Genomic DNA, 23,876 nt, shown 5'->3' with positions numbered 1-23,876 from the left:
GCAGAGATGGGGAAGATAGATGGCTAAGCCACATGAGGATCACCCAGGAACAGAAGCTGAAAAAAGACAAGCACCTTCCTCCAGGCTGACAAAGAGAAAAAGCCTTCCCCTAGAGCCGGCACCCTGCATTTGGACTTCTAGCCTCCTAACTCTGAGAAAATAAATTTCAGTTTGTTAAAGCTACCCACCTGTGGTATTTCTGTTATAGCAGCACTAGATAATTAAGATACCTGTTTTCTCCTTGAACTTGTGTTTCCATTCCACTGTCCCCTCAAAAATTTAGTTCTAATGTAACATTTTTATGCTTGAAAGTCTTTTATTCATCACCATTATATCTCTGCAACCAAAATATGTATTGAAGTTGAGTTTAAAAATTTTTTAAGTTCCATGTAACTATAAAGCTGTAAGTGAGACATTTTCTTCTGCCTTGAGTGGCCATTACAAATATTAGGAATATCCAGCTGAACAAAACAACATGAATATTACAGTTTTTACAAATGGTAAACACAAATACTAAAAAATACATTGGAAATATATCTCTTAATAAACGAATGGGCTACTTTTTTCGCATAGTTTGTTCATTTACTCATAGTTGAATACCCAGGGATGGATTACCCAACAAGCAAGGTACACATGGGCTTGCTTGTGCTTATTTACTAGTCTGTAGTACACCGTTTCACCTGTTTTTTTTTTTTAACCCATGTAAAACTGTGCACCACAGATTAGTAAGTAAACACAAGTAAGCCCCTGTGCACCTTGCTTACTGGTTAATCCGCCCTTGTGAATACCTATAACTGGACTTGAGGGAGGGAGGGAACGGCAGAAGAGATGGACAGCAGACCTGAACCAATACTTCTTTTCAAGAGCAGTTTTTATTTAGAAATGTGCCTCCATAACTTGGTGGCAGCCTGGGGGCAGATGGCTTCTCCTGCTTTTTTCACTCCCAGACCAGGTCATTGGGTCCTTGGGGCTAAGGCACATGGCCAAGTTCTCAAGGATCAACATCCCAGACAGCCTCAGTAGTCTGGGGTCTGGGGCCTGGGGCTGGAGCGAAAGATGAACCAGGCTTCGTCCTGGACTGTTTCATGATTAGAGGGCCTGGGCCCCTGGCACCAGCAGGGGCCAGAGTCACCCACAGGCCAGCTGTGGCCGGGTTCTAGTGGGCATGAGACTGTGGGGAACGAAGGTCTAGCAGAGGCTAATTTTCTGGTGCTGGGTCCAGTTTATCTTCCTGCGGGGTGGAAGCCAGGATGGGAGGGTCCAGTTTATCTTCCTGAGGGGTGGAAGTCGGGATGGAAGGTTCATCTCCACCGTTGAGGGACTTCTGCCGCTCACTGCTGATGGGCGAAGGGGTCCTATTGCCCTGGGATCCCCAGCGGGTCAGACGCTTTAGGGAAGAGTCACGGCGGGCAAGCAGAGGGGCCTGGAAGCCTGTGAAGGAGCTGCTGCTGGTGGGACGCTTGTCTGGCGAGAGAGAAGGCAGGTGTGAGTAGAGACAGGTACGTGTGGAGGGGAGAGGTTAAGGGGTCTTACCTCAGCCTTCAAGGGAGCAGGGAACCTTCTGACCTTTGGTTCCACCTCTGCTGGCCCTGGAGATCTGGAGGTATCCCTTTCTCCCTCCTTTTTTACTCCACCTTCCAGGGAAAGCTCCAGGCTCTACTCTTTCTCACCTCCGGGCGCAATTGGATGCATGAGCCGGTTCATCTGGACGTTCCAGTGTTTCACGTTGGTGCTGGCCTGGCGCAACTTCCGTTGGGCAGCCTGTGAAGGCAGGACCAGTGGGTCACGGGTCAGAACTACCATCCATGGCAGAGGGTCTTGACCCTTTTAACTTCACTGACCCCTTAGAGCCTGGCAAAGGCTACTGATTGTCTCCCCAGAAAAAACTGCATATGTACATGAATAGAGTTTGCATTCAGTTTGGGGAGGCTCATGGACCCCCAAGGATTCAACAATAATAATAACAACAGTTTCCATTTATTGAGCACCTATGATGTGCTAAACATACATATTATCTTATTTAACTCCCAGAATAGAAGTTAACAACAGAATCTCTAAAGAGGTTAAGTGACTTGCCCAGGGACACCCATTGAGCTCTAAACCACTGAACCACACAGCTTTTCCAGAACCTAATGCAAGAATCTCTGCTCCAGTGTTCACAAGCCATTAGCCATGGTGGTGGTGGGGGTCATGGGGAAGTTGTCCCTTTCTGTATTACATAGTTCTATGTTGTTTGAACTTTTTACAATGGACAAGCAAGCCAACAAAGCAAAATAAAATAATATCAATATAAATAAAAGATGAAAAATTAAAATCATAATAATTTTTTTAAAGAAAAAGAACCCTTCTGCCATCTTTTTTTTTTTTTTTTTTAAAGACGGGCTTCAGGGAGTGGCGCACAAGCACAGGGATAGCAGGGTATGGGCTTGGAAGAGTAGGAGGAAAAAGCTTTGCCCAGGTTAATAAAAATGACAACAAAAAAAGCAGCTAATGTTTCTTTAGCACTTACTACATACTAAGTATCAAGTATTATCTTGCTTGATCTTCGTAACAATGCTATTGTTTGTTAGTCACTCTCCAGTCAGTTCTGACTCATGGCAACCCCATGTGTGCAGAGTAGAACTGCTCCAGAAGGTTTTCAAGGCTGTGACCTTTTTGCAAGCAAATCGCCAGACCTGTCTTCTGAGGTGCTTCTGGTGGGGAGGTGGGGGGGGTGGGATTTTGAACTGCCAACCTTTTGGCCAGTAGTGGTATTTCAGCGTTTTACCACTTACCTGTTTGGCCATACAGGGATCTGACAATGGTATTACCAGTTCCTTTTTCCAGGTGTTAGGTGCCATTGAGTCAATTTTGACTCATAGCGACCCCATGCAATCAGTAGAATTGGCCCACAGGGTTTTCTAGGCTGTAATCTTTATAGAAGCAGATCCCCAGGTCTTTCTCCCGGGGAGCCTCTGAGTGGGTTCAACTACCGACCTTTCCATTAGCAGTGGAGCACTTCACCATTGCGAAATTCAGAGAGGTTAGGCAATTAGCCTACCCGTCACACACCCAGCTGGTGACCGCCAGCGTTTGAGGGAAGGCTGCCTAGCCTAGTCATTGCATTAAATCACTCACCCCGCCAGCCTCTGCCGTATCCCACGCCAGGCCTCACTCACCTCCACGTCCTCATCCGCCCGCTGCCGGTTCTGCCGCACCTCTTCTAGTTGTTCCTGGGCTTCCTGCAGGGAGCGGCTCTGTTGTGCCATCTCCTGCTGCAGCTCTTGCTTCTCCTGCTGTGCCCTCTCGATGTAGCGCTCCTGCTCCTCCTTCAGCTGCAGCAACTGCTTCAGTTTCTCCTCCTCCTCCTCCAGCAGTCTGCCAGACGGACATGCATTTGATTACCTCCAGCGCCTCACAGGTGCTCAGTAAGTAGGAGGATGGAACAGGAGTGGGGGAACCAGGAGGGGTCCCTCAGGACTACCTGGTCTGGGCAAGGCGCACCGCCTCCTCATCCCGCCGAGCTTTCACCTCCAGTTGCAGGGCCTCCTGTAGCCGCTGCTGCATCTCCTCCAGCTCTTCAATGCGCTGCCTCTGCCGGGCAGCCTCCTCCTTCTTTAGCTCCATCTCAGCCTGCATGGAGGCCCGGGCCTGCGAAGGACCAGAGCCAGGTCAGAGGGAGCTCTGGGGAGTGGGAGTGGGCATGATGCCCTGCTCCCAGGGTCCGGTCAGCCTGGCTCAGCTAGGCTCTCTGGAGGTGAAGGTAGGGGAGAGTCCCTCCATGTCAAGGTTTCCTGATCGGACCCCTTCTGACAGCCTGGCTGGGTTGCATCATGGTCAGCAAACAGATGCCACATGGGGGAAAGGAGCTCAGGTCACCTTCTTCTTAGCATCAGCCTTAGTAACAATTATAAAAAAGAAAACTGTTGCCATCAAGTTGATTCCAACTCATAGTGACCCCGTAGGACAGAGTAGAGCTGCCCCATGGGATTTCCAATGAGCAGCTGGTGGATTTGAACTGGGGACCTTTTGGTTAGCAGCTGAGCCCCACCAGGGCTCCAATAATAATTATAGCAATAATAATAATTATTATGACAACTGGAAGGTATTGAACATTTTACAGATGTTTTCTCTAATCCTTGCTTCCACTCTGTCCTATAGTGTCTCTATGGGTCGGAGTCGACTCCACGGCAAAGGATTTTTTTTTTTTTTTTAATATCTCTATGGGAGAGCCCCGGTGGGACAGTGGTTAAGCGTTTGGCTGCTAACCGAAAGGTCGGCAGGCAGCTCAACCCACCACCCGCTCCTGGAGGGAAAGATGTGGCAGTCTGCTACTGTAAAGATTACTACAGCCTTGGAAACTCTATGGGGCAGTTCTACTCTGTCCTACAGAGTTCCTATAAGTCTGACTTGACTGCAACGGTTTTTTGTTTTGTTTTGTATTTTTATACCTCTCGACCGCAACTTTTTTTTTCTATGAGCAAAGTGCTATTAACCCATTGCCACGAGTCGATTCCGACTCAGCGTCAACATCTCAGCGACAAGGAAACTGAGGCACAGAGAGGCTAAGTAACTTGCCCGACAACACAGGGCCCCTAAGAGAGCCGGGACTGAATCCACGCGTCTGACTCCAGACCCAGATCTCTTAAACCCTAACCCTAATTACCTCCACATCCTGCATTCCCCAAACTGGTTTCACTGTAAACTCAGCTCAAGTCTAGTCCAACCTAGTCTAGCCTTGGTCCAAACTCATCTCCAGTCAAACGGTCTTTAGCTTTTCCTTCAGCCCAAGCTCCGTCCCCCAACCAAGTCTCAGAATCGGGTCTCACTCTACACCTATCACTCAGCTCCATCGTTTCAGGCCCCGCCCCACATCATCCCTCATCTCAAGTATCCCTCAGCCTGGTTCCCGCCTCCCTTACCGCCTCCTTAGCTCACAAGTCCCGCTCCAGGCACAGGCTCCGTCCCCTCTTCATCTTTCAAACCCACAGGCTCTGTCCCGCCTCCACACGCCTCTCTCCGCCCACGGTCTCCGCCCAGGCACAGACCCCGCCCCCAGCCCCTCCCTCACCCCTCGCTCCCAGGCCACGCCCCGCAACATCACCCCGCCCACATCCCCGCCCCCTGTGTTGGCCCCACCTGCTCCGCTTCACGCAATTGGCACTCGAGCGCCTGCTGCAGCTCGCGGTGCTGGCTGCGGCGCCGTTCCTCCTCCTCCTGCAGCAGGCGCTCAGCCTGCCGCTGCGCCTCCTGCAGCAGCTCCAACTCCTGCAGCTTCCGTTCCTTCTCCTCCTGCAGCTGCTGCAGCCGCAGCAGCTCCTCCTCCTTGGCTGCCCGGCGTCGCTCCCGTTGCTCCCGCTGCTCGCGCCGCTTCTGCTTCAGGTCCTTGTGCAACGATGTCTTCCCCTCGGCCTGCAGCCGGATTGCGGTCTGGATGGCTACAGAGGGAGCAGGAAGGGGTCAGCTGGCAGCAAGCGGAAGGTCTGAGGCGGCCCATCGCCCGAAGAGGACTTCGGAGTTTCTTGGGTCCAGCCTCCTACAGGGCTTTTCACAGGGGAGGCCGGCCTGGCAGACCCACGCCACGCAGCCAGCACTCACCAGCCGTCCACTCCTGGCGCTGGCGCGTGTCGGAGGCGCTCATCTCATACGTGCGGGAGGCAGTCTTCACGCAGAACATGCAGCGCTTCCCTTCGCGGTCGGGCAGCACCTGGGAGAAGGCAGCTGGGCTGGCCTCACTGGGGTCACACCCACCCCTGGGGGACTGCAGCTCAAGCCCTACCCCTTCTGGCTGACCACCTTCCCAGGGCGCCCCTGCCACCCTGCCAGGAGCCTGCGTGGCCTGTCCTGGACAGTTACGGGGGGTACTCGTGTCCTCACAACTCTGTAGCTTTGCTCTTTGAAGCTAGGGGTGAGGCCATCTTCATTTTGGTATCTCTCCACAGAGCCTAGCACATAGTAGCCACTTGAGTAGTGTTTATGCTGTTATTCTTAAACATTCCAGTGACAGGGTCCTCACCACTCCAGAACATAAATTTGCACATAGTCCCGACTGTTAAGAAAATCCTCCATTCATTCATTTCATAGATATTTTTGGAGCATCTAATGGGTGCCACTCACTGTTCCAGGTGTTTGGGGGTACTAAGGCCTATCTAACAGACCAAATTCCTGCTTTCGCTAAGCTTCCATTCTAGCGGAAAACAATGTTGTTGCGTTGTTGGGTGCTGTTGAGTAAATTTCGGCTCATAGCCATTCCATGTGACAGAGTAAACTGACCCACAGGGCTTTCTTGTCTGTAATCTTTCCAGAAGCAGGCCGCCAGGTCTTTCTCCCTCAGAGTTGCTGGGTGGGTTTGAATTGCCAACCTTTCAGTTAGCAGCTGAGCACTTAACCTTTTGTGCCATCAGGGTTCCCCGTGGGAAATAGTAGCTACCACTTACTGAGCTTATGTTTCAAAATCTATACCAGTATTTTACGTGCATTATTTTGTTTACTCTTCCCAATAACCTTACCAGGCAGGCATTATTAGCTCCAAAAAACACCCAAAACCAAACCCATTGCTGTCGAGTCAATTCCGACTCATGGTGACCCTATAGGACAGCGCGGAACTGCCCCACAGAGTTTCCAAACAGCGCGTGCTGGATGTGAACTGCCAACCTTTTGGTTAGCAGTCAGCACTTAACCACTACACCACCAGGGTCTCCTTATTAGCGCTACCATATAGAAAAAGAAACAGGTACCAAGAGGTCCAGGAACTTGCCCAAGTCACACTGGCTGTTAGTGGCAGAGCTAGGATTTCTGCTGCCTAGATCTGTGCTCCTTCCTGTTTTGTGACAAAAATGGATGGAACCAAGGGAGAAAAATGGAAGGGAAGAGGGAGAGGAGAGGAAGGTGTGGTGTTGCCAAAGAGAATGGAATTAGGGGAAAGGAGAGAGACCTTTAAAGGTTTTTAGAAAGTTCTGGTGTGTGCTGTGAGACCTCAGCCATCTCCTCTGAAATCTTTAGCAAAATCCACACTGTTCACCAATGCTTTGTTGCTTGATTTGTGGTTTTAGTTTTTTAAAAAGTGCTGACACGGGTGAAAAGGGGCTTGAGTGCCCAGGTGTATTTGGTTTACATTCATCCAAGCAGAAATTTGTATCACTGTGGCTTTTCTCCATCAGCCTGACCCCTGAGCCCCTTCTTGCCTTCACACCATCCTAGAGACCCTCTGAGTCCTGAGCTGTCCTCCACCCCATCGCCTGCCCCCTCACCTCCACGCAGCAGTGCTGGTCCAGCGGGATAGTGCCCCTTTTCTCCTTGCACTCTTCACTCGCAAAGTAGCAGAGACAGCTGGGCTGCAGCTGGAACCAGCGTTCTGCCCAGTTCCTCCTCAGGTGCCCTCGTTTCCACAGGTAGCCCTGCCAGCCAGAGCAAAGTCAGAGGCTTCACAGGTCTCCATTTACCCGTCCACAGGGTCCTCCCCTAATTTCCAGTTTGGCCTAACCTGCTTCAGGACATCCTGGATGAGCTCCTGGTAGACCTCATGGATGGCCATGCTGAGGGTGTCCCGCCCCACGCCCCGCAGGCAGCGGCCTGAGTTGAAGAGCTCCAGGAACTGCCAGACACTGAGCCCTCCGGTGGTCTGGGCTGCCTGGGCCTCCTGGGCTAGCAGCTCCTCCAGCTCACCCAAGCCCACCTCCAAGCTCATGCTGCTGAGCACCTTCTTCAGTAGGTATTCCACCTGGAGGGGGAGAAGGAAGCCCTGGTGGCTGCAGCAGGCCCTGTTGCTGGCACCAAACACCAGGGGGCGCTCCCATTTGGCTCCCAGAGCCTGGGCAGAGGGCATCAGAGGTAGGGAGTTTGGGGGCCAGAGGACCAAATTTGGTGGAGACCAGGGTAGACATTTAGGAGGGGCTTCTGGAGCGCCAACCCCAATTCAGGCATCCTCCTTCCTGTCCCCAACCCCCCGTCCACTCCTTCCAGCCACAAATTAAGGGCAGGGTAAAGGTGGGAGCTGAGGGCTGGGGGGTGAGGCAGAGATAGTAAATCATAGAAAATGTCAGACTGGGTGGAAGGGCCCTTTAATCCAATACCCTCACTTTGCAGATGACAAAATCGAGGCCCAAAAGGGGAAGCAACATGCTCTAAGTAACACAGTAAGTTGGTCACGGCCAGAAAGCAGATTTGGATCTCCTGAATCCCATTTGGGTCCTTATTCCAGGTCCCAATCCCCAACCCTGCAGACCCTTCCCTTGTGGGGGGCAAGGGGACTGGAGGGGAGGTGAGCAGGGTAGGGACAGGAAACCTATCACAGAGGAACAGGAAGTGGTGGTTGGGGTACATCCTGCTGCAGTTTGTTCACATTGAATGTTGATCATAGCAAGCAAGCAGCTGCCTGGCCTCTGAGAGGCCACCTTGTCCCAACTGAATGGCATCTGACATGGGTGGCCAGCCAGGTGTCTGCAGATGGACACATGTCCCTCTTCTGCCCCAGCAGCTTCTGGAAACTCTCTCCAGAACTTTCACTCTGGGCTGTACTGGGTCACAGCTGGGGGTGGATTGGGGGCAGGAGCTCCAGTTCAGGGCTCAGGTGCCTCCCCTCACTCTTCCCACAAACATAAGTAAGGACACAAATCCAAATGTGGTTGTATATGCCAAAACACCTTCTTATAAGCCCAGGGGCCCCTTCCTTGGTATTTCCTGCTCCAAGACCTAAATTCATCCTGACATGTCCACAGCCATAAACAGGGCCGAACGGTCAGAAGGCAGAATGAGTAGGAGAGAGAAGAGGAGAGCAGAAGGAGGGTGCACATGAACCGGAGAAGGGGGACACCTGCCCTTGCTTCACCTATGTGTTGAAGAATTAGGGGCCAGATTCCAGGCCTCTTCTCTCATGCTGCCCTAGCGGTAAGGAATCCCTTCCTTTCTGGGGCCCTGAGTTGAGTCTGCCCCCGCTCTCCCCCATATTGCAGAAGATGGAAAGGGAAAGGTCTAGAACCTGGGCCAGACATGATCGCCCACTTGGAGTAACTGGAAGGATGTCGCAAGCATGTCTTCCTTCCCCTCATATAGCTCCTTTCCTAGATTGCTATAGTGGCACAAATCCCACCATTTGATCCCAAATGTTCTCACTTTATAATGCTCAGTAATATGTCAGTCATTTACCACTCTGTGTAAATAGAATTTGCAGATCATGAAGAAAAAGGAAGTGTAATTTTGGTTCTCCAAGAACATGCACACTTGCTCTGATATGGGCAGTTGTAGGCATCTGGAGCTGGGCATAGACAGCTACTAGGATGGGAAGACAGTGAAGGAAGGGGAAGTACGAAAGTACAGAAAGCAGCTTTGGCCTTTTTCATGGTTTTGCTAAGGACTGGCCCCAAGTGACTCAGTCTCTGGGGCTGACAGTACCCTTACCTCATCAGGAACCATGATCAGAGGGTACTTGTCCTCAGATAGGAAGTTGAAGAGGCACCAGAGGCGGAAGGCATCCTGATTGGACAGCAGGCTGGTCCCGTTGCTGTCCAACCAATAGTTCTTCTTGGCCGTCAGGGTCCAGCAGAGCTCATCAAAGTGCTCCTTAACAAAAGCCCCCTCCTCCACCTGCCACCAGGCCTGCAAGTCAGCCAAGATGGCTGCTTGACAGCCAAGATGGCCACCCCATCCTTGTTCTCCCACCAAACTAGGCTCTTGCTTGGTTTCGTGGATTAATCTATGCCCCTGCTCCCCACCCTGCCGAGTCAGGGTTCTAAATTCAGGAATCCCTGAGCTGATTAACAGGCATCTAGCTGGTTCTAGCCCTCATAACCTCCCCCCAATCCCCAATACACACACACACAAATCCTCTGTCAAAAGAGAAACTCTAGTCCATCGGCTCAGGGGAAAAAGGAGGGGAAACCCAGAGGGAGGTGGCAGTCAAGAGGAACTTGGGAAGACAGTGACAGCTGGGAGCAGCAGACAGAATGTTATAGGGCAGGGACTGTGTAGGGCTGGAGAGGCCTTTGTGAAGTTTACAGCTGGAAACTGGAGAGGGGCCTAGGTAGAGATGGGTGGAAGATTGTGGGAAGGGTGGAGGCTAGGATAGAGTTGACTGGGATTGAGGGTAGGTTGAAGGGGGCAAGGAGAGGCAGGTGACTAGGATGTGAAGGATGGAGATAGGAGAGCAGAGACAGAGGGGGTAAAGTGGGAGTTTATTAGGGCGGAGGAGTTGGGGTGGCAATGTATTGGAGTACTGGCCAGACTGGGGAAGTCGGAGAGTTTAGACGAGGCCCTCTGCCCCCCACAGTGGGCCCCACCTTGTCCAGGATGTACTTGTTGAGGTAGGGCATGTAGCCCTGGCTGGACACGGGACCATCGTCGTCATCTCGGAAGTGCTCCTCCAGGGCCACGGGGTCATGGGGGATGTGCAGAACTGTGTACAGGTTGTGGGACAGCACCTGAGGCAGAGAGGCAGTTTGCTTTCCTGAGTCTCACCCAAAACTGGGCCAAAGGACTGCTCTTCACCTCCCTGCTTGCCCCTCCCCCCATCCTGGCTAAGTTCTCTGCACTTACTGTTAGACAACTCAAATTTCTATCTTTATCTCCAGGCACTGTGTTAAGCACTTTACATATAATTCACGTAATCCTCAAAACAACTATTAATATCCCCATGCTACGGATGAAAAAACCCTTGAGACCCTGAGATGTTTAGTAACTCACCCAAAGTAATACCTGGGATTCAAACCCAGGCAGCCAGATATTGGTATATCCTCTTTCTACAGACAAGGACACTGAGGCTCAAGGAGTTCAGTAATTTGCCCAAGGAACCACAGTGATAAAAAGCTGGGATTCAAATCCAACTCCATGCGGTTCCAAAGCCCAACACTTCCCACAATGCTTGGCTGCCTGAGCCCCAGGACAAAAAACCAGTTGCCTTCAAGCCAGCTCTAACTCATGGCAACCCCACGTGTGTCAGAGTAGTATTGTGCTCCATAAAGTTTTCAGTGGCTCATTTTTCAGGATTGCCACGCCTGTCTTTCCAGCGGCCTCTGGATGGACTCAAACCTCCAACCTTTCCTCTTAGCGGCTGTAGAATTAACCATTTGCACCAGCCAGGGACTTGGGAAGGGCATAGATGGTACCAGTCTCTGACCCTCAGGAAAGGCAGCTGAAAAAGGCTCACTGAAGGGCCATGAAAAGTGGTCCATGGCATGGGGCGGGTGGCCTTGATGGTGTGGAGAGGAAACACGGGTATTGGAAGAGACCCAGGATGTTGGAAGAAAAAGGTTGAAGTTTGAACAAGGAGATGAAGTGAAAAATAAAATTGCCCTGGGGTAATTCTATTACAGCACTTGTAGATAGCTTAAGTGATTAAAAATCCACTACTGTGTACTTTGAAGGAACCCTGGTGGTGCAATGGTTTGAGTGCTTGGCTGCTAACCTAAAGGTCAACAGTTCGAGCCCACCAGCTGCTCTGCAGGAGAAGATGTGGCAGTCTGCTTTCATAAAGATTTACTGCCTTGGAAGCCCTATGGGGCAGTTCTACTCTGTCCGATAGGGTCGCCATCAGTTGGAATCCGACTAGATGGCAATGATTTTTTTTTTTTATTGTGCACTTCTCTATGGCCAACCACTGTATGAAGTGCTTTTTATACCCCACTTCTGGTCCCCACAATGACCCTGATACACAGATACTATTATCCCTGCTTTTCAGAGGAAGATACCAAGAGAATTGGAGAATTTAAGAGTAAATGGCAGAGCTGAGGTTTGAGCTAAGTGTGCTCCCTATTAGAATACTGACCCTCAGAGCATCTCTCCCCAGCTGGACTGTGAACTCGAGACAAGGTCTCTGCTCAACTTCACGTCCAATAGCACTTAGACTCTCTTCTGCACACCAAAGGCAGCCCATAAACACTGTATTTAAGGCTGCTCCCATCATCAGCAGTTAACCTGGGGATCATTCCTCTGAGGCAGGAGCTGGCAATGTTTCAGAGGTGGTGTGTGCACCAAGGTTTCACTTATTTATTCTCTTTTGAGAGAGGAGATGGAGAAAGGTTTGGGGCTTCTTTTCAGTGTTCTTCTGGACCTCAGGTTCTCCTTGGCAAAGTGGGAAGTTGGAGGGTCCACTGAAGGGGTCAGTTGTTCTCTTTTCCCTCACTTCCCTCTGGGCAGCTATCTCTGACCCTCTCCTCAACCCTAGTCCCCACGCTCTTCAAATTATCCTGTGTGACATCTTTGGTTTTGCCTTCCCTTATTCCAGAGGACATCTGAGGTTTCTTCCTGATGAACTTCCACCTCCCTTTATTTTGGTGATGGAGCTTTGATTTTGCTTTGGGAAAGATCTTTCTCCCATTTCCCATAAGGTTGTTATGAGTTGGAATCTACTTGACAGCAACATTGTTTTTTTTTTTTTTTTGTATGTTTCAAGTTACAAGAAGAACCAACCATTTGCACCCCCATCCCACAGGGTGGGCACATCAGAGTCATGGTGATTGGTTCATGACCACATCTGGGCCAGTGAGAATCAGCCCTAGGTTTTTGGCTTTCTAGGTAGAAAGAGGTATACTTTTTCCACGAGGTTGTTGTTAGAAGGTAAACCTGAAGCACAGATGGCTTCTTTGTCCCTGTGTGGGAAGTGACTGCCTAAGGATAAAACCAACCATCACTGTGTTTTTTTTTTTTTTTGTCAGAAAAGCAGAGCCAAGAGGTAAAGTCATCATTTGAGGACCTGGGTCCAGTCATGCCTGAAACCACTTCTGTGCTTGGACTTTTGAGTATGTGAGCCAATTCTGAGTTTGGTTTTTTATCACTTATGTCCAGAAAAGTCCTGGCTAATATACCTTGGCCATAGGACACCAATCCCTACTCTAGGAAGTGCCACTGGCTCAATTCCTAGCACTTAAAATCCAGGATGACCAACTCAGGAGAATAATAATGACAAACACTGGCCACTTCTGAAGTGACGGGTGTTATTTTAAGTGTTTTACTTCCATCTCTTGCCTCTTTTCAAACTTCCCATGTCCTTGTCTCACTTCATGCCTCTTCAGGCACTTCAAGAAAGCCTTCTCATGTAGCCCCAGTCAAATGGCTGTGCTCCAATGGGGGGACATGGAAGGTCAGGAACTTTCATTTTCTAGTTGTGGGGTCTTAGATAAACCCCTTCACCTCTCTGAGCCTCAGTTTCATTGTCAATAAAATGGGGAATAATACCTGCCATCCAGAGGCTGTGAGGATGGAGTGAGATGAGATATATGGAGTTCCAGACTTGGGTCTGCACAGAGCAAACGTTAGTTCCCTTCCTGTAAGGAAAGTGCTATTTTTTACCTAACAGATTGACAAAGATGCAAAAGACTAACAATGCCAAGTGCTGAGGAGGTGGTGAAGAAGTGGAGACTCTAATGCCCTACTGGTGAGGTATCAACTGGTACAGTCTTTCTGGAGGGCAAGACTCTCTCAAACTTTAAATTGGGCATGACCTTTGCCCCAGCATTTCTAAGCAGCTACAGATGCTCAAGGGAACAAGGCTACCTGTATAAAGGTGTTCATCGTAGTATCGTTTATAATATGAAGAATTGGAGGCAACCTGAGACTTCTTCAATATGGAATGGTTTCAGAATTAGGGTGCACCATGTCATAAGCCACTATGTGTGATTGGAAAGATAATAGTTCTGCCACTTGTGTGTTCATGGGCAAGTGATTTAATTTCTCCAAGACCTCAGTCTTCTCCTCCAGGAGGATAATAATAATAGTGCCTGCTCCACCGGGTTGTTTTGAGTGAAGTGCTTAGCATGGTACCTGGTGCATAGTGCACTGCTTGATAAAATTTGTGAACTATTTTTATTATCTGCATGAACAAACATGGAAATATATACACAATATACTGGCAGGTGAAAAAAAGCAAGCTGCAGAAAAAAATGCCTGTAAAATAAGTATGTTGTAAAGGTTAGGTTGAACCATATGAAATTTATTTTAGTAGGTCAGCAATTTCATATGGTTCAACCTAATATGTTTATTCCTACATACAAAAAAGCGATCATTCCCCAGGGAGAGAAGCGGAGCACGCGGGAGGGAATTTCAACTTCCTTAACATTATATTCTTCTCTATTCTTTGACTGTTTCAGCCAGGTACATAATTTACTTTTATAATAGATTTCATCCTCTTTAAAATTATATTCTCCTGCATGCTGATCTTTTTCTAACAAGCAGCATATATTGCTTTTATGACAAAATTTTTAAACAACAGAGATGAAAGACAAAGGGTGGCATTAGCCACTGTTATTAATATGCCATTATTAAGTTGCTCTGTCATGATATTTTCCGCCTTTCTGTTTGTGTGACCACTTCTGGTGTTCTACATTCCTTGAGGGCAGGATGGCCTTGAATCCCAACCCTGACTCCGGAGCTCAGTACAGTGTCCCCCACATGCTGAATGTTTTTGATGAGCTTCTCAAATCTAGCCTAAATGCTCCAGTGGCTTCCCATCATTCTTAGAGTAAAAGGTTGAGTCCTTCCAGAAGTGTCTGGGCCCATGTGAACTGACCTGCTGTACCTTCTTTGATCTCATCTCTTTTGCTCACTCCTTTCCAGCCAGTGTGGCCTCTTTGATGTTCCTCAAACAGGCCAGGCATACTCCTTGCCTCAGGGCCTGTGCACTTGCTGTTCCCTCAGCCTGGAACATTCTTCACCCAGGTCACTGCATGGCTCACTCTCTCCTCCTGGTCTTTACTCAGTGTCACTTTCTTAGGAAGGCCTTCCCTGACCATCTTCTTTAAATCATAACTCCCTTGCTTCCCCACATACATACTCTCTATCTCCGTTTCTGCTTTACTTTCTTCAATGTCGTGTATCATCTTCCATTACACCACACATTTTATTTATTCATCTACCATCTCTCTGACTAGAATGCCAGCACCACAAGGGTGGGGATTTTTGTCTGTTTTGTTCACTGCTCTATCACTGGGCCTGGCATACATGGACACTCACATGTGTTGAGTGAAGTTAAACCCTTTTTCAGAAGAAGTAGGAAAAAAAAAAAAAATCAAAGTCAGACAGACATGGACTGAATTTCTTCAAGCAAATTAACTCCACAGGGGCTCAGTTTTCATCTCTCTAAAAAAGGGTGTTAAGGGACCTCACCTTCATCCCAGAATAGAACCTGCCACATAGGAGCTTTTCAGTTATTTGAGGGGCTCCTTACCTTTTTTGGCTCACTTGTCCACACTGTCCTCAAAGACCTACTTAGCTCATTTCTCTCACCTGAGCCTTTTGACTATGGATTCTGAAGAGCCCAAGGGAGAGGCTCTGACCCCTGTGAGTTGTCAGGTGTCAGGATAAGGGCAGAATTAAAGGCTCCAGACACTCAGGGCTCAGGGCCTCTCCCCAGAGAGCTGGGCCAACCTCAGACTCCCAGGCTTCCTGTGGTGCAGTGGTGGGGAGGGAGGGGGAGGTGAGGGTGTGACCAGGGGAGGAGCCATGTTGGAAAGGAAATGGCAAGGGTGGAGACCAGTGATGAGCAGGAGCTCACCTGCTGATCTCAATCAATCCTCAGCCCTGAGGCAAGGCCCCTCATTATCCTCATTTCACAGATGAGGAAATCAAGGTTCAGAGAGGTCAAGGATTTTGCCAAGGTCTGACTCCAAAGCCCTGTTCTTGATCTCTAAGCAATATTGGCTCTTAACACAGGCTGGGTATCGGAATCACCTGGGGAGCTGGTGAAACTGAAATATGCTGGTCCGCCCAGGCCTACTGACTCAGAGTTTCCAGGGGCGGGGTCCAAGTGTCTGTATTTTCCACAACCTGCTGGGGTGACTCTGATGCTTAGCCAGGGTTAGGAACCACCACCCCACGGAGGTCATCTGAGATGGGCCATGGTGTGAACCAGTGACAGGCACCGCGCCCCTATTTAGGCCCCTCAAAGAGAACTCTCACAATCTCCCCACGTACCCAGGCAGCCTCTGGCCTCTGGGTGGGCAGCTATCAACTTTTAAAAGGCTTCATTTATTTACTCTTCACTCTGGAGGCACGTAGAGGGTGGCTCTCCCCCATCCATAAACCAAAAAACCCACTGCTGCTGAGTTGATGATGACTCACAGAGACCCTACAGGGTAAGAGTAGAACTGCCCCAGAGGGTTTCCAAGGCTAATCTTTACAGAAGCAAACTGCCACATCTTTCTCCCGTGAAAAGGCCGGTGGGTTTTAACTGATGACCTAAAGCCTTAACAACTGTGCCAACAGGGCTCCTTATCTGGGGCTTAGCATCCCCTAAAAACTCAACTTTGGGGATAGGGACAGGTGTCAGGCCTTATTGACAATAGCTGTAAGGACTGGGCCTGTAGTTTCCAGCCTTCAGAACCTCGAGCCCCTGGCTGGCCAGAGAGTAAATGTAGAAGGTTTGGCAGTCCATAAAAGGACCAGTGCTGACTGCAAAGAGAATGAATAATCTCTCTCTCCTAGATGGGCTGCAGTCTTTAAATGTATCTAGGTGCTAAGTGACCCTTTTTAAAAGAGTTACTGACTGGATTTTCTCAACTAGTGGGTACTAAGGCAAAACTCCTATCACGAGGGAAGAGCACCAGGAATTTGGAAAGGTTGGGAATCTCTGGATTAGCTGTGTGTCTGCTGAGAGCAAAAAGGGGCCAGAGAGGTTGGGTGTGGGTATCAAAGGAAAGACAGAGGCCTGGAAAAGAGAAAGGGAGGCTGCATCAAGGACCAATTTCAATTACTTGAGGTTTTGTTTTTTTTAGTAGGCTAGCTAGACGGCTTGGCAATCACCTAGTTCAACCCTCCTGCTTTACAGATGAGAAACCAGTGGCTCAGAGCTAGACAGTGACTTTCCCAAGGTTAGCCAGCTGGGAAGCAGTATTAGGACCAAGCCTCTCTGGCTCTGAGTCCAGTGCTCTGCGCATCATTAAATCTTCCTCCCTCTCCCCCTTCCCTCCATTTCAAGCCTGAGGAGACCAGCAGCATGCTGGGGTCGGGGCAAAGCTGAGACCCCAGCAACTAGGTTCTTAGACTGGCATTGTTTAATATCCCCCCACCAAGGGGAAGATTGTCTTCCTTCCCCCAGGGGGTAGGGCCTGAAGCTCAGAGAGACTCTCAGTGGTCAAGAGATCCTCCCTAGGCCCCAGGACGAACCTGAATGCCAACCGGGGGGCTCAGGAGCCTGGGAAACTTGACAGGACCAAGCAAGGAAGACCCCTGCACACCCTTCCTGCCTTACCCCTGTTCTTGCCATCAAGGGGAAGTGCTGGGCTTGCCACCTCCTAAGATTCTGTCAAGCTGGAGACACACTGCCCCATCCATATCCTCATCCCCCGACATCCAGACATGAAGTAGAGGAGGAATGAGGCCAAATTCTTAGCGGACCTCTCACCAGGCCTGAAAACAAAGCTGCTCCCCTAAGTTTTTTAGAGAAGGGGGTTCTGGGGACCTTGCAAAAACTCATAGCCCTTCATCCCTGAGAGGTTCTTTGTGTCCAACTTAAGTCCATGCTGGGCAGATGTGCCATTCCTATTGGTCTATATTCAATGTTCTCAACCCAACTGGACAAAGACCATCTCACTTCCTAAAATAATTTGAAGGGTGGAAAACCCTTCTGGTCTCTCCCTCAAGCCTTCACTTCTCCAGGGAAAACAATCCTGACTTCTTGGGCTTTTTCTCAGAGGACTTATTCTTCTTTCTCCTCCCTCTGGCTTCATCATGGGTTTTCTGGGACAGCAAATGGCAACACATAAGGGGAGAAAAGGTGACTGTCACAGACAGATAAAGCTTTCCCTGGGCTGGTGCTGGTCTCCTGCCCTATCCCAGCTGAGGACCCCTGGAGCAGTTCTAGTAAGAATAAGTTAACCTCAAGATCTTTTCCTTTTCCCCAAGTCTTTTTTGGGGAGCAGGTGGGCCCTGCTGATATCTCCCTCATCTGCTTCTTCCTCTGCCTTCTGACCACTTCTCTATTGCTCCTTTGACCTTTCTGGCACCCCTGCCCCCAACAGTGTCACCACTTCCTCCCATTCCAGTATCCTCCACTATGTGCTTGGGGGAACACAGCCTCCCATCCTTTCCTCCTATGACAGGGGCCCTGTCATTTCTGCTGCTCTCCTCACCTGGTCCCTGAACCTTCCACTGCTAGCTCAGATTCCCAGAGTAGATGCTTCTGGGGAAGAAATCTACCATTGGTCCTGTGTAACCAGAGGTGCTGCTGATAGTGGGCTTAAGATTATGCTGGGATAATGTGGTCCAAAGACAGTGGACAGTTTAAGTATGCAAGCTCCCATGGAATCCTCACTGGAAATACTCAGCTTCTTTTGTTGCTGTGGGGGTGAGGGAGGTGGGCGTCAGTCCGGTTAAAGACTAAGACAGAGGCTCAACCCAGGAGGCCTAACTGGCTAAAGGCACCAGGGAAAGGGGAGCCACTCCATATGTGAGGGGCACAGAGAGCCTAGAGAGACCACAGGGGCCACAGGTAATGGAAAAGTGGGAAATGGTACTTCGGAGGCAGTAAGCCACAGGTGTTGGCATTGTTCCATCAAGATATTAAACGGTGAGAGGTGGGTGTGGGGCACAGAGTTTCTGCAGTGAGGGATTCTGAGTTATCTGTTTTACTTCCATCTATACTGAGGACCCGACTAGATGACATGATCTGTACGAAAAGGGATTTAAGTAGGATGTAAGGAAAAACCTGCCTATTAGAAGGTTCTCCCCAAGTGACCATTAATTAGATGCTCACAAGTCTGGTATATTGAATATACCATGGACTGCCAGAACAATGAACAAATCTGTCATGGAAGAAGCACAGCCAGGATACTCCAAAGAAGCAAGGATGGCAAGACGTTGTCTCACATACTTTGGACATGTTATCCAAAGGGACCAGTCCCTAGAGAAGGACATCATGCTTGATAGAGGGTCAGCAAAAAAGAGAAGACCCTCAATAAGACAGATTGACATAGTGGTTGCAACAATGGGCTCAAGCATAACAATGATTGTGACGATGGTACAGGACCTGGCAGTGTTTTGTTCTGTTGTACACAGGGTTGCTATGAGTCGGAACTGACTTGACAGCACCTAACAACAACACAAGTTCAGCTAACAAATAGGTTGGTTATAGTATAGACCAGTTTGAGACCAAGTTCAGCAAAGTGGTGGGTTGAAATGGAGGTGGAGTATAATGCCTCTCCTGTTCTACTAGCTTCTCTCAGGTTTCCAGGTACCACCTACTCTGGTCATTAGCATGGAGGTTCCTTGAGACTGTACCTCTCCTTGGCAGGGAGGGGCTCCAGGGAGACAGTCATGCTCAATAAATATTTGTAGAATGAATGAATGAATCCCTAGGCAGGTCCCAGAGTGCTGAGGCCTACTTAGCTTTCCCCAAGTGTTACCCGATTCCAGTCACGGAGGGCCCTGCTTCCTCCCCAAGAAGTAGGGTCTTTTGTGCCACTAACTAGAGCGGGGAAGGCAGTACTAACCCAGGACCAGAAGAGGGAGGCGGAAGAGAAACTCTTTGACCTCACAGAATTATCTAGGGCCAGTGATGAACTTTACAGCAATCACTGATGGGGATTTTCCTGGGCTCATATCCTGCTCCCTCCCTTCCTGAGGTCCCAAGGCCTAAGGAACCAACCTGGTGCGTGCATGCCGGCGGGAGTGCATGTGCTGGGTAGCAGAGTAACAACTTACTCAGTCCTGGACCCCTTCCCACCTCTGTCCCGCCTGGGGACAGCATTCAGAGAAGCTCTTTTGCCCATGGGTGACAGTGTGCCAGCCTGGTCTGGGACTAGGAGAGGCCCTTTCTGCCTCTCTGGCTCGGGAGGAAGTAACTGACAAGTACTGGCTAACAGTGTCTTCAAAGCCAAGAGGAAGCAGCAAGAAGGAGTAGGGTGCGTGCCCAAGCATGACTCTAAGGGTACATGTGTGCTCATCGCACGCCCGTGATGTGGCCTGGCCCATGGCCCTCAGGTCCCATCATTCCCTACAGTCCCAGGCCCGGCTCTGGGTGGTGTCTCTACACATACCTTTCTTGTACTTCTGAATGGGGGGCAGCAGTGTCTGCCTGGCCATGCTGACCCATTTACCCAATACTGCCCTCCCTGCCCCCTAGGCCTGGGCCTTGTGATGGCTGGGTGTCCCAAGTGGCACCGTGTCCACGCCTGGCTCCCAGGCGGCAGGGGCCAGTGAGGGGAGTCTGAAAGCTTCCCCTGGGCCCCAGGTGCCCCTCACCTTGAGCTGAGACTTGGAGACCTTGCCGCTCTTCTCCACGTCCAGCGCGGTGAAGGCATACCAGATGGACTTGAGCAGCTCCTTGCGCAGGGCCATGGCTGAGGCGCCCGCCCGCCTGGTCTGGGGGCGGCTCTGACACCAAGATCCGGTTTCAGGAAATGCAAACGGCTGCAGACCGCAGAGGGGCCGTGGCGCGGAGCAAGAGCTCCACCTGCCTGCTTACACGGGCTCCCCGTGCTGGCAGGAACCAGCCTGTCGTCCTGGCCTCAGTGGCCAAGCTCCCTGCTCAAGAACTAGAACCGACCCGTGGACAGCCACAGTCCCCATTCTATATCGGCCTGGTTCCTGGGGTTTGTGAAGTCCTGTAAGAGGCCCCTAAGCCCCAGAGTCTTTCTGGGCTCTCAGGGGCAGCTTTCTGAGGGAAAAAGAAAGCCCAACCTGACTGTGGAGCCAGTTCTGATTCCACACTTATGAGATGGGAGGTCTTGGATAAGTAACTTAATCTCCTTGAGCAGTTTCTTCGTTGGCAAAACAGGAAAAATACCAACTTCGCAGAGCTGTAAGAATGTGTGAAGATGGATGTAAAGCATGTAGTAGGTGCTCAACAAAGCATTTCTTTCAGTGCCACCTAACATTACAGCAGAGGAGCCCTGGTGGCACAGTGGTTAAACGCTGGGATGCTAACTGAATGGTCTGCGGCTCGAGCCCACCAGCTGTTCTGTGGGAGAAAGATGTGGCAGTCCGCTTCTGTAAAGATTTACAGCCTTGAAACCCTAAGGGGCAGTTCTACTCTGTCCTATAGGGTCCTTATTAGTCAGAATTAGACTCAATGGCTTGGGGTTTTAACATTACTGCAGTACTGGGGCTCCACCCAAGAGGAAGAAAACAGAGGCAGCAACACAGAGTTGGAGGAGGAACTTGCCCGGGGCAACTTTCCAGGTCAGCCAGACTTGGCACTTGATTTGCTGGCTCCGCATCGTCTGGCCACTGGCTTTAAGAAGGCGCTCTGGGCACTGCGCACTCTGGGCCTTACCGGCCCTGAAGACATTGCACTGTTTCTGAAGAACGTGGGAGTGGGCCTTGTGGTGGACCCAACCTCAGGGTCATGGCAATGGGACTCCAGACCACTGCTCCCATTTTAGATCCAATGCCCATGAGGGATGGGACATCCCTTCCCCACCATGCCAGGAAAGTGGCTTATGGATTCCCAGGTGGGGATCATGTGTGCCTAAAGAAGACTGCCTACTCAGGCAATTCTGAGACCCCTTCCCAGGGGCATGCCTCAGCCCCCTCTGCTTTCAAAGAGCTTGTGGCAAGAGTAAGTGAGAAATTCCTCAGCAACCCAAGAGAGGGTGCTTAGGTTGGGTTTGGGGGTTCCATTCCTGGGTGGCTGCATGGGGCTTGAAGCACACCTATCACAGCAGAAAGAAGAGGACAGAGGCAAAGAGCCATCTCCAGTCCTGTGATGTTCTCCTCCAGGTGGGGTCAAGAGGACTCTTTTCCATCAAGTCCCTTCCCCTGCACCTACTTCTACTCACTACTCAGTGGGGTCTGACTGTGGCTCTGGAATCCCACAGCATGACCCCTGGCACCTAGGTGGGTGCCCTCAGAGCTGGGCAATACAGCCAGGACTGTTCAGCACCAGAATTGCAGCGGCATCAGATTCTGCTCCCTGAGCCTCAATGGCCTTGGCAAGGGTAATCCCACCTCCACTTTAACCTGGGGCTTTGCCCACTTGGAGCAGCTGACTGTGCAGGGGGTGGCCTGAAGGGGTTCTGACTACATTCCACCAGGCAGAAAAAACAGTTCCTCCAGCCTGACCATCCTGGGCCTGGGATTCAACCAGAGTCTCACAGCAGGGGTCACCCTGGTCCTGTCTGGCCCCTACACTGCCATCTTGGAGCCTATCCACTCAGCTGCGGGCAGAAAGCCACTGGCAGCTCCTCAGGGCTTCTCTTGTACCTGGGGCTTCCTCGCGCCTGTGCCTGTGCTAGGCTAGTCCACCAGTCTGGTATGGCACTTGTGCCGGGGCTATTTTACCAGCCCTACCACTGTTTGTTTTTTTTTTTTACCACTGATTACCACTGGGGCCCAGAGCTGAAAGGAGGGAGGGAGAAACCCAGGTGGAAACTTGGAACTTTTATTAAATACTCATTTGCCCGTTTGCCACCACCATCCAGAGCAGGAAAAAAAATTACCAAAATGGAATTTAAAAAAAACAACAAACTAAACCCAATCCCCAGCAGATTATGTACAAGGCCACTCCCTGCCTCTGCCACAGAGAGGTTGGGGCAGCTGGGGAATGGTGGCGGCTGGGCACCCTTCCTCCAGCCACAGGCCCCTGAGGAATTCTGAGGAAGTCCCTGCTGCCAAATGGCCTGGCATCTTGGCTGGTCTCCAGGAGGTGGTTATTGCTGGGAGGGGGAGGGGCTAGGAAACCCCCGTGTGGCAGGCCCGGGCCTGCTTTGCCCCTACTGGACCAAAAAGCTGTCTGCCCTCTCCCATTGTGGGCAGTGACCATTTGGGGTGGAGGACCAGTCCCCATAGCAGCCCCAGTCTCCACCTGAGGAAGGGGAGAGGATTGAGGCAGGAAGGATGTCATCTAGAGAGAGTAGAGAGGGCACCCAGCTGATTTTGAGGGGAGAATGCCCTGGTGCAGCCCGTGATCAGGCTTGTCCTCCTCAGCTCCCGAGGATGACGCTCCCTCGATTGACTGCCTGGCCCTCCTCTTGGGCAGGAGCCCCGTTCTCTTCAGTTAGGTCGCTTTCCTGCTGCCTTCTCGCCCCAGGGACCTTTGTGGCCACCTTCCACATGTCAGCCACAGCCTGGGCCCTTGGAGGCAAGGATGCCTGTACAGTGTGGCACCTCCTCCAGCATGGTGTGGGACCCAGCCCTCTTGGGCTCAGCAGCCACTCTCTGATGCTGCTGTCTCCAGCGTCACGGCCCCTTGCTGCATGGCAGCAGTGGCCACACTGAGGGCCTCCTCTAAGGTCTGCTGCTCCTCCAGCTGTAAAGAAGAAAGGGGGAGACAGTGAGACTCTTCCTCCTAGATTCTCCTGTTTTGGGCATAGATTGTGTGGTCTACTCTTGTGAATCTCTGCCATCTATCCTGTGCCACACATCGACCACTTAGTAGGACCCGGATAAACAGGACACTAACTAATAGAGTTCTGTTAGTCTAGGCATGGCCAGGAAGCCATGGAATGGCCCAGGTCAGAGAGATCAGCTCACTTAAAGAATGGATAGCTGGAGAGGAGAGCAACCATCTACTTCAGTCCACTTCTTTTCCACATAAAGAAATGTAGTCATGAAGAGACAAAGGTCCTGGACCACCAGATGGATGGCCATCAAAGCTATCCTAAAGGCTCAAAACGGCTTCACTACGCTGCCTCAACCAAGAAGGAGCCCAACACAGGAGTGTGGATATAGGCAGAAAGGGATTTGTCCTCTGCAACCGGCTCTTTTTAAGCCAAATACCCTTCTCTTCAAGACTCCCGCCTCATTTCCCCACTTTGTTCCCTGGTGTAGGATCCCTATTCCTCCCACACCTGTACCCACCTGCACTGCAATGTGTGTTCCATTGGCTGTCGCCAACAGCGCCACCTGTTGATGATGAAGGGATGCTACACTTGAGTCCTCAGCTACCACAGCTCCAGAGGTAATGATTGTGACCTGAAATACAGAATGAGGTTTTCCAACCCACCTGCATGATTCTCCCTCCCCCAACTCGA

At 50.6% G+C, this 23,876-nt stretch overlaps 2 protein-coding genes across 6 annotated transcripts in view; both read right to left on the bottom strand.

The window, feature by feature from the left end:
- Positions 1 to 309: 309 nt before the first annotated feature.
- DEF6 (DEF6 guanine nucleotide exchange factor) lies at positions 310 to 20,574 on the bottom strand. Its single transcript, XM_049890611.1, has 11 exons — positions 20,146 to 20,574; positions 10,254 to 10,394; positions 9,376 to 9,561; positions 7,463 to 7,699; positions 7,230 to 7,376; positions 5,578 to 5,686; positions 5,119 to 5,417; positions 3,464 to 3,630; positions 3,159 to 3,357; positions 1,671 to 1,761; positions 310 to 1,464 (listed from the first exon to the last, which is right to left on the bottom strand). The coding sequence occupies exons 1-11, from the start codon at positions 20,239 to 20,241 to the stop codon at positions 1,199 to 1,201; spliced, it is 1,938 nt and encodes a 645-aa protein (XP_049746568.1). The 5' UTR covers positions 20,242 to 20,574; the 3' UTR covers positions 310 to 1,198.
- A 1,697-nt stretch (positions 20,575 to 22,271) lies between these two features.
- ZNF76 (zinc finger protein 76) overlaps positions 22,272 to 23,876 on the bottom strand; it is a 36,491-nt gene continuing 34,886 nt past the window's right edge. For 4 of the 5 annotated variants that reach the window (XM_049890720.1, XM_049890793.1, XM_049890960.1 and 1 more), the window contains 2 exons: positions 23,704 to 23,817; positions 22,272 to 23,152 (listed from right to left, as the gene is read on the bottom strand). In XM_049890720.1, the coding sequence (XP_049746677.1) occupies positions 23,048 to 23,152; positions 23,704 to 23,817 (219 nt within the window). In that variant the 3' untranslated portion in view covers positions 22,272 to 23,047. Of the gene's footprint in view, positions 23,153 to 23,703; positions 23,818 to 23,876 lie in introns of those variants that run through there. The other variant, XM_049891056.1, reaches the window with a different exon arrangement.

Source organism: Elephas maximus, chromosome 1 (genome assembly GCF_024166365.1).
Source record: "Elephas maximus indicus isolate mEleMax1 chromosome 1, mEleMax1 primary haplotype, whole genome shotgun sequence".
NCBI classification, from domain to species: domain Eukaryota; kingdom Metazoa; phylum Chordata; class Mammalia; order Proboscidea; family Elephantidae; genus Elephas; species Elephas maximus.
This window is presented reverse-complemented; position numbering and strand designations above follow the sequence as displayed.

What these genes read in the sequence shown, in the direction of transcription:
- DEF6 (XM_049890611.1), bottom strand. Translation starts at nt 20,241, where the DNA reads ATGGCCCTGCGCAAGGAGCTGCTCAAGTCCATCTGGTATGCCTTCACC. An exon ending in TCTCCAAGTCTCAGCTCAAG is followed by an intron (nt 10,395 to 20,145) that starts GTGAGGGGCACC and finishes TCTCTGCCTCAG; the next exon opens with GTGCTGTCCCACAACCTGTA. An exon ending in TCCAGGATGTCCTGAAGCAG is followed by an intron (nt 7,377 to 7,462) that starts GTTAGGCCAAAC and finishes TCTGGCTGGCAG; the next exon opens with GGCTACCTGTGGAAACGAGG.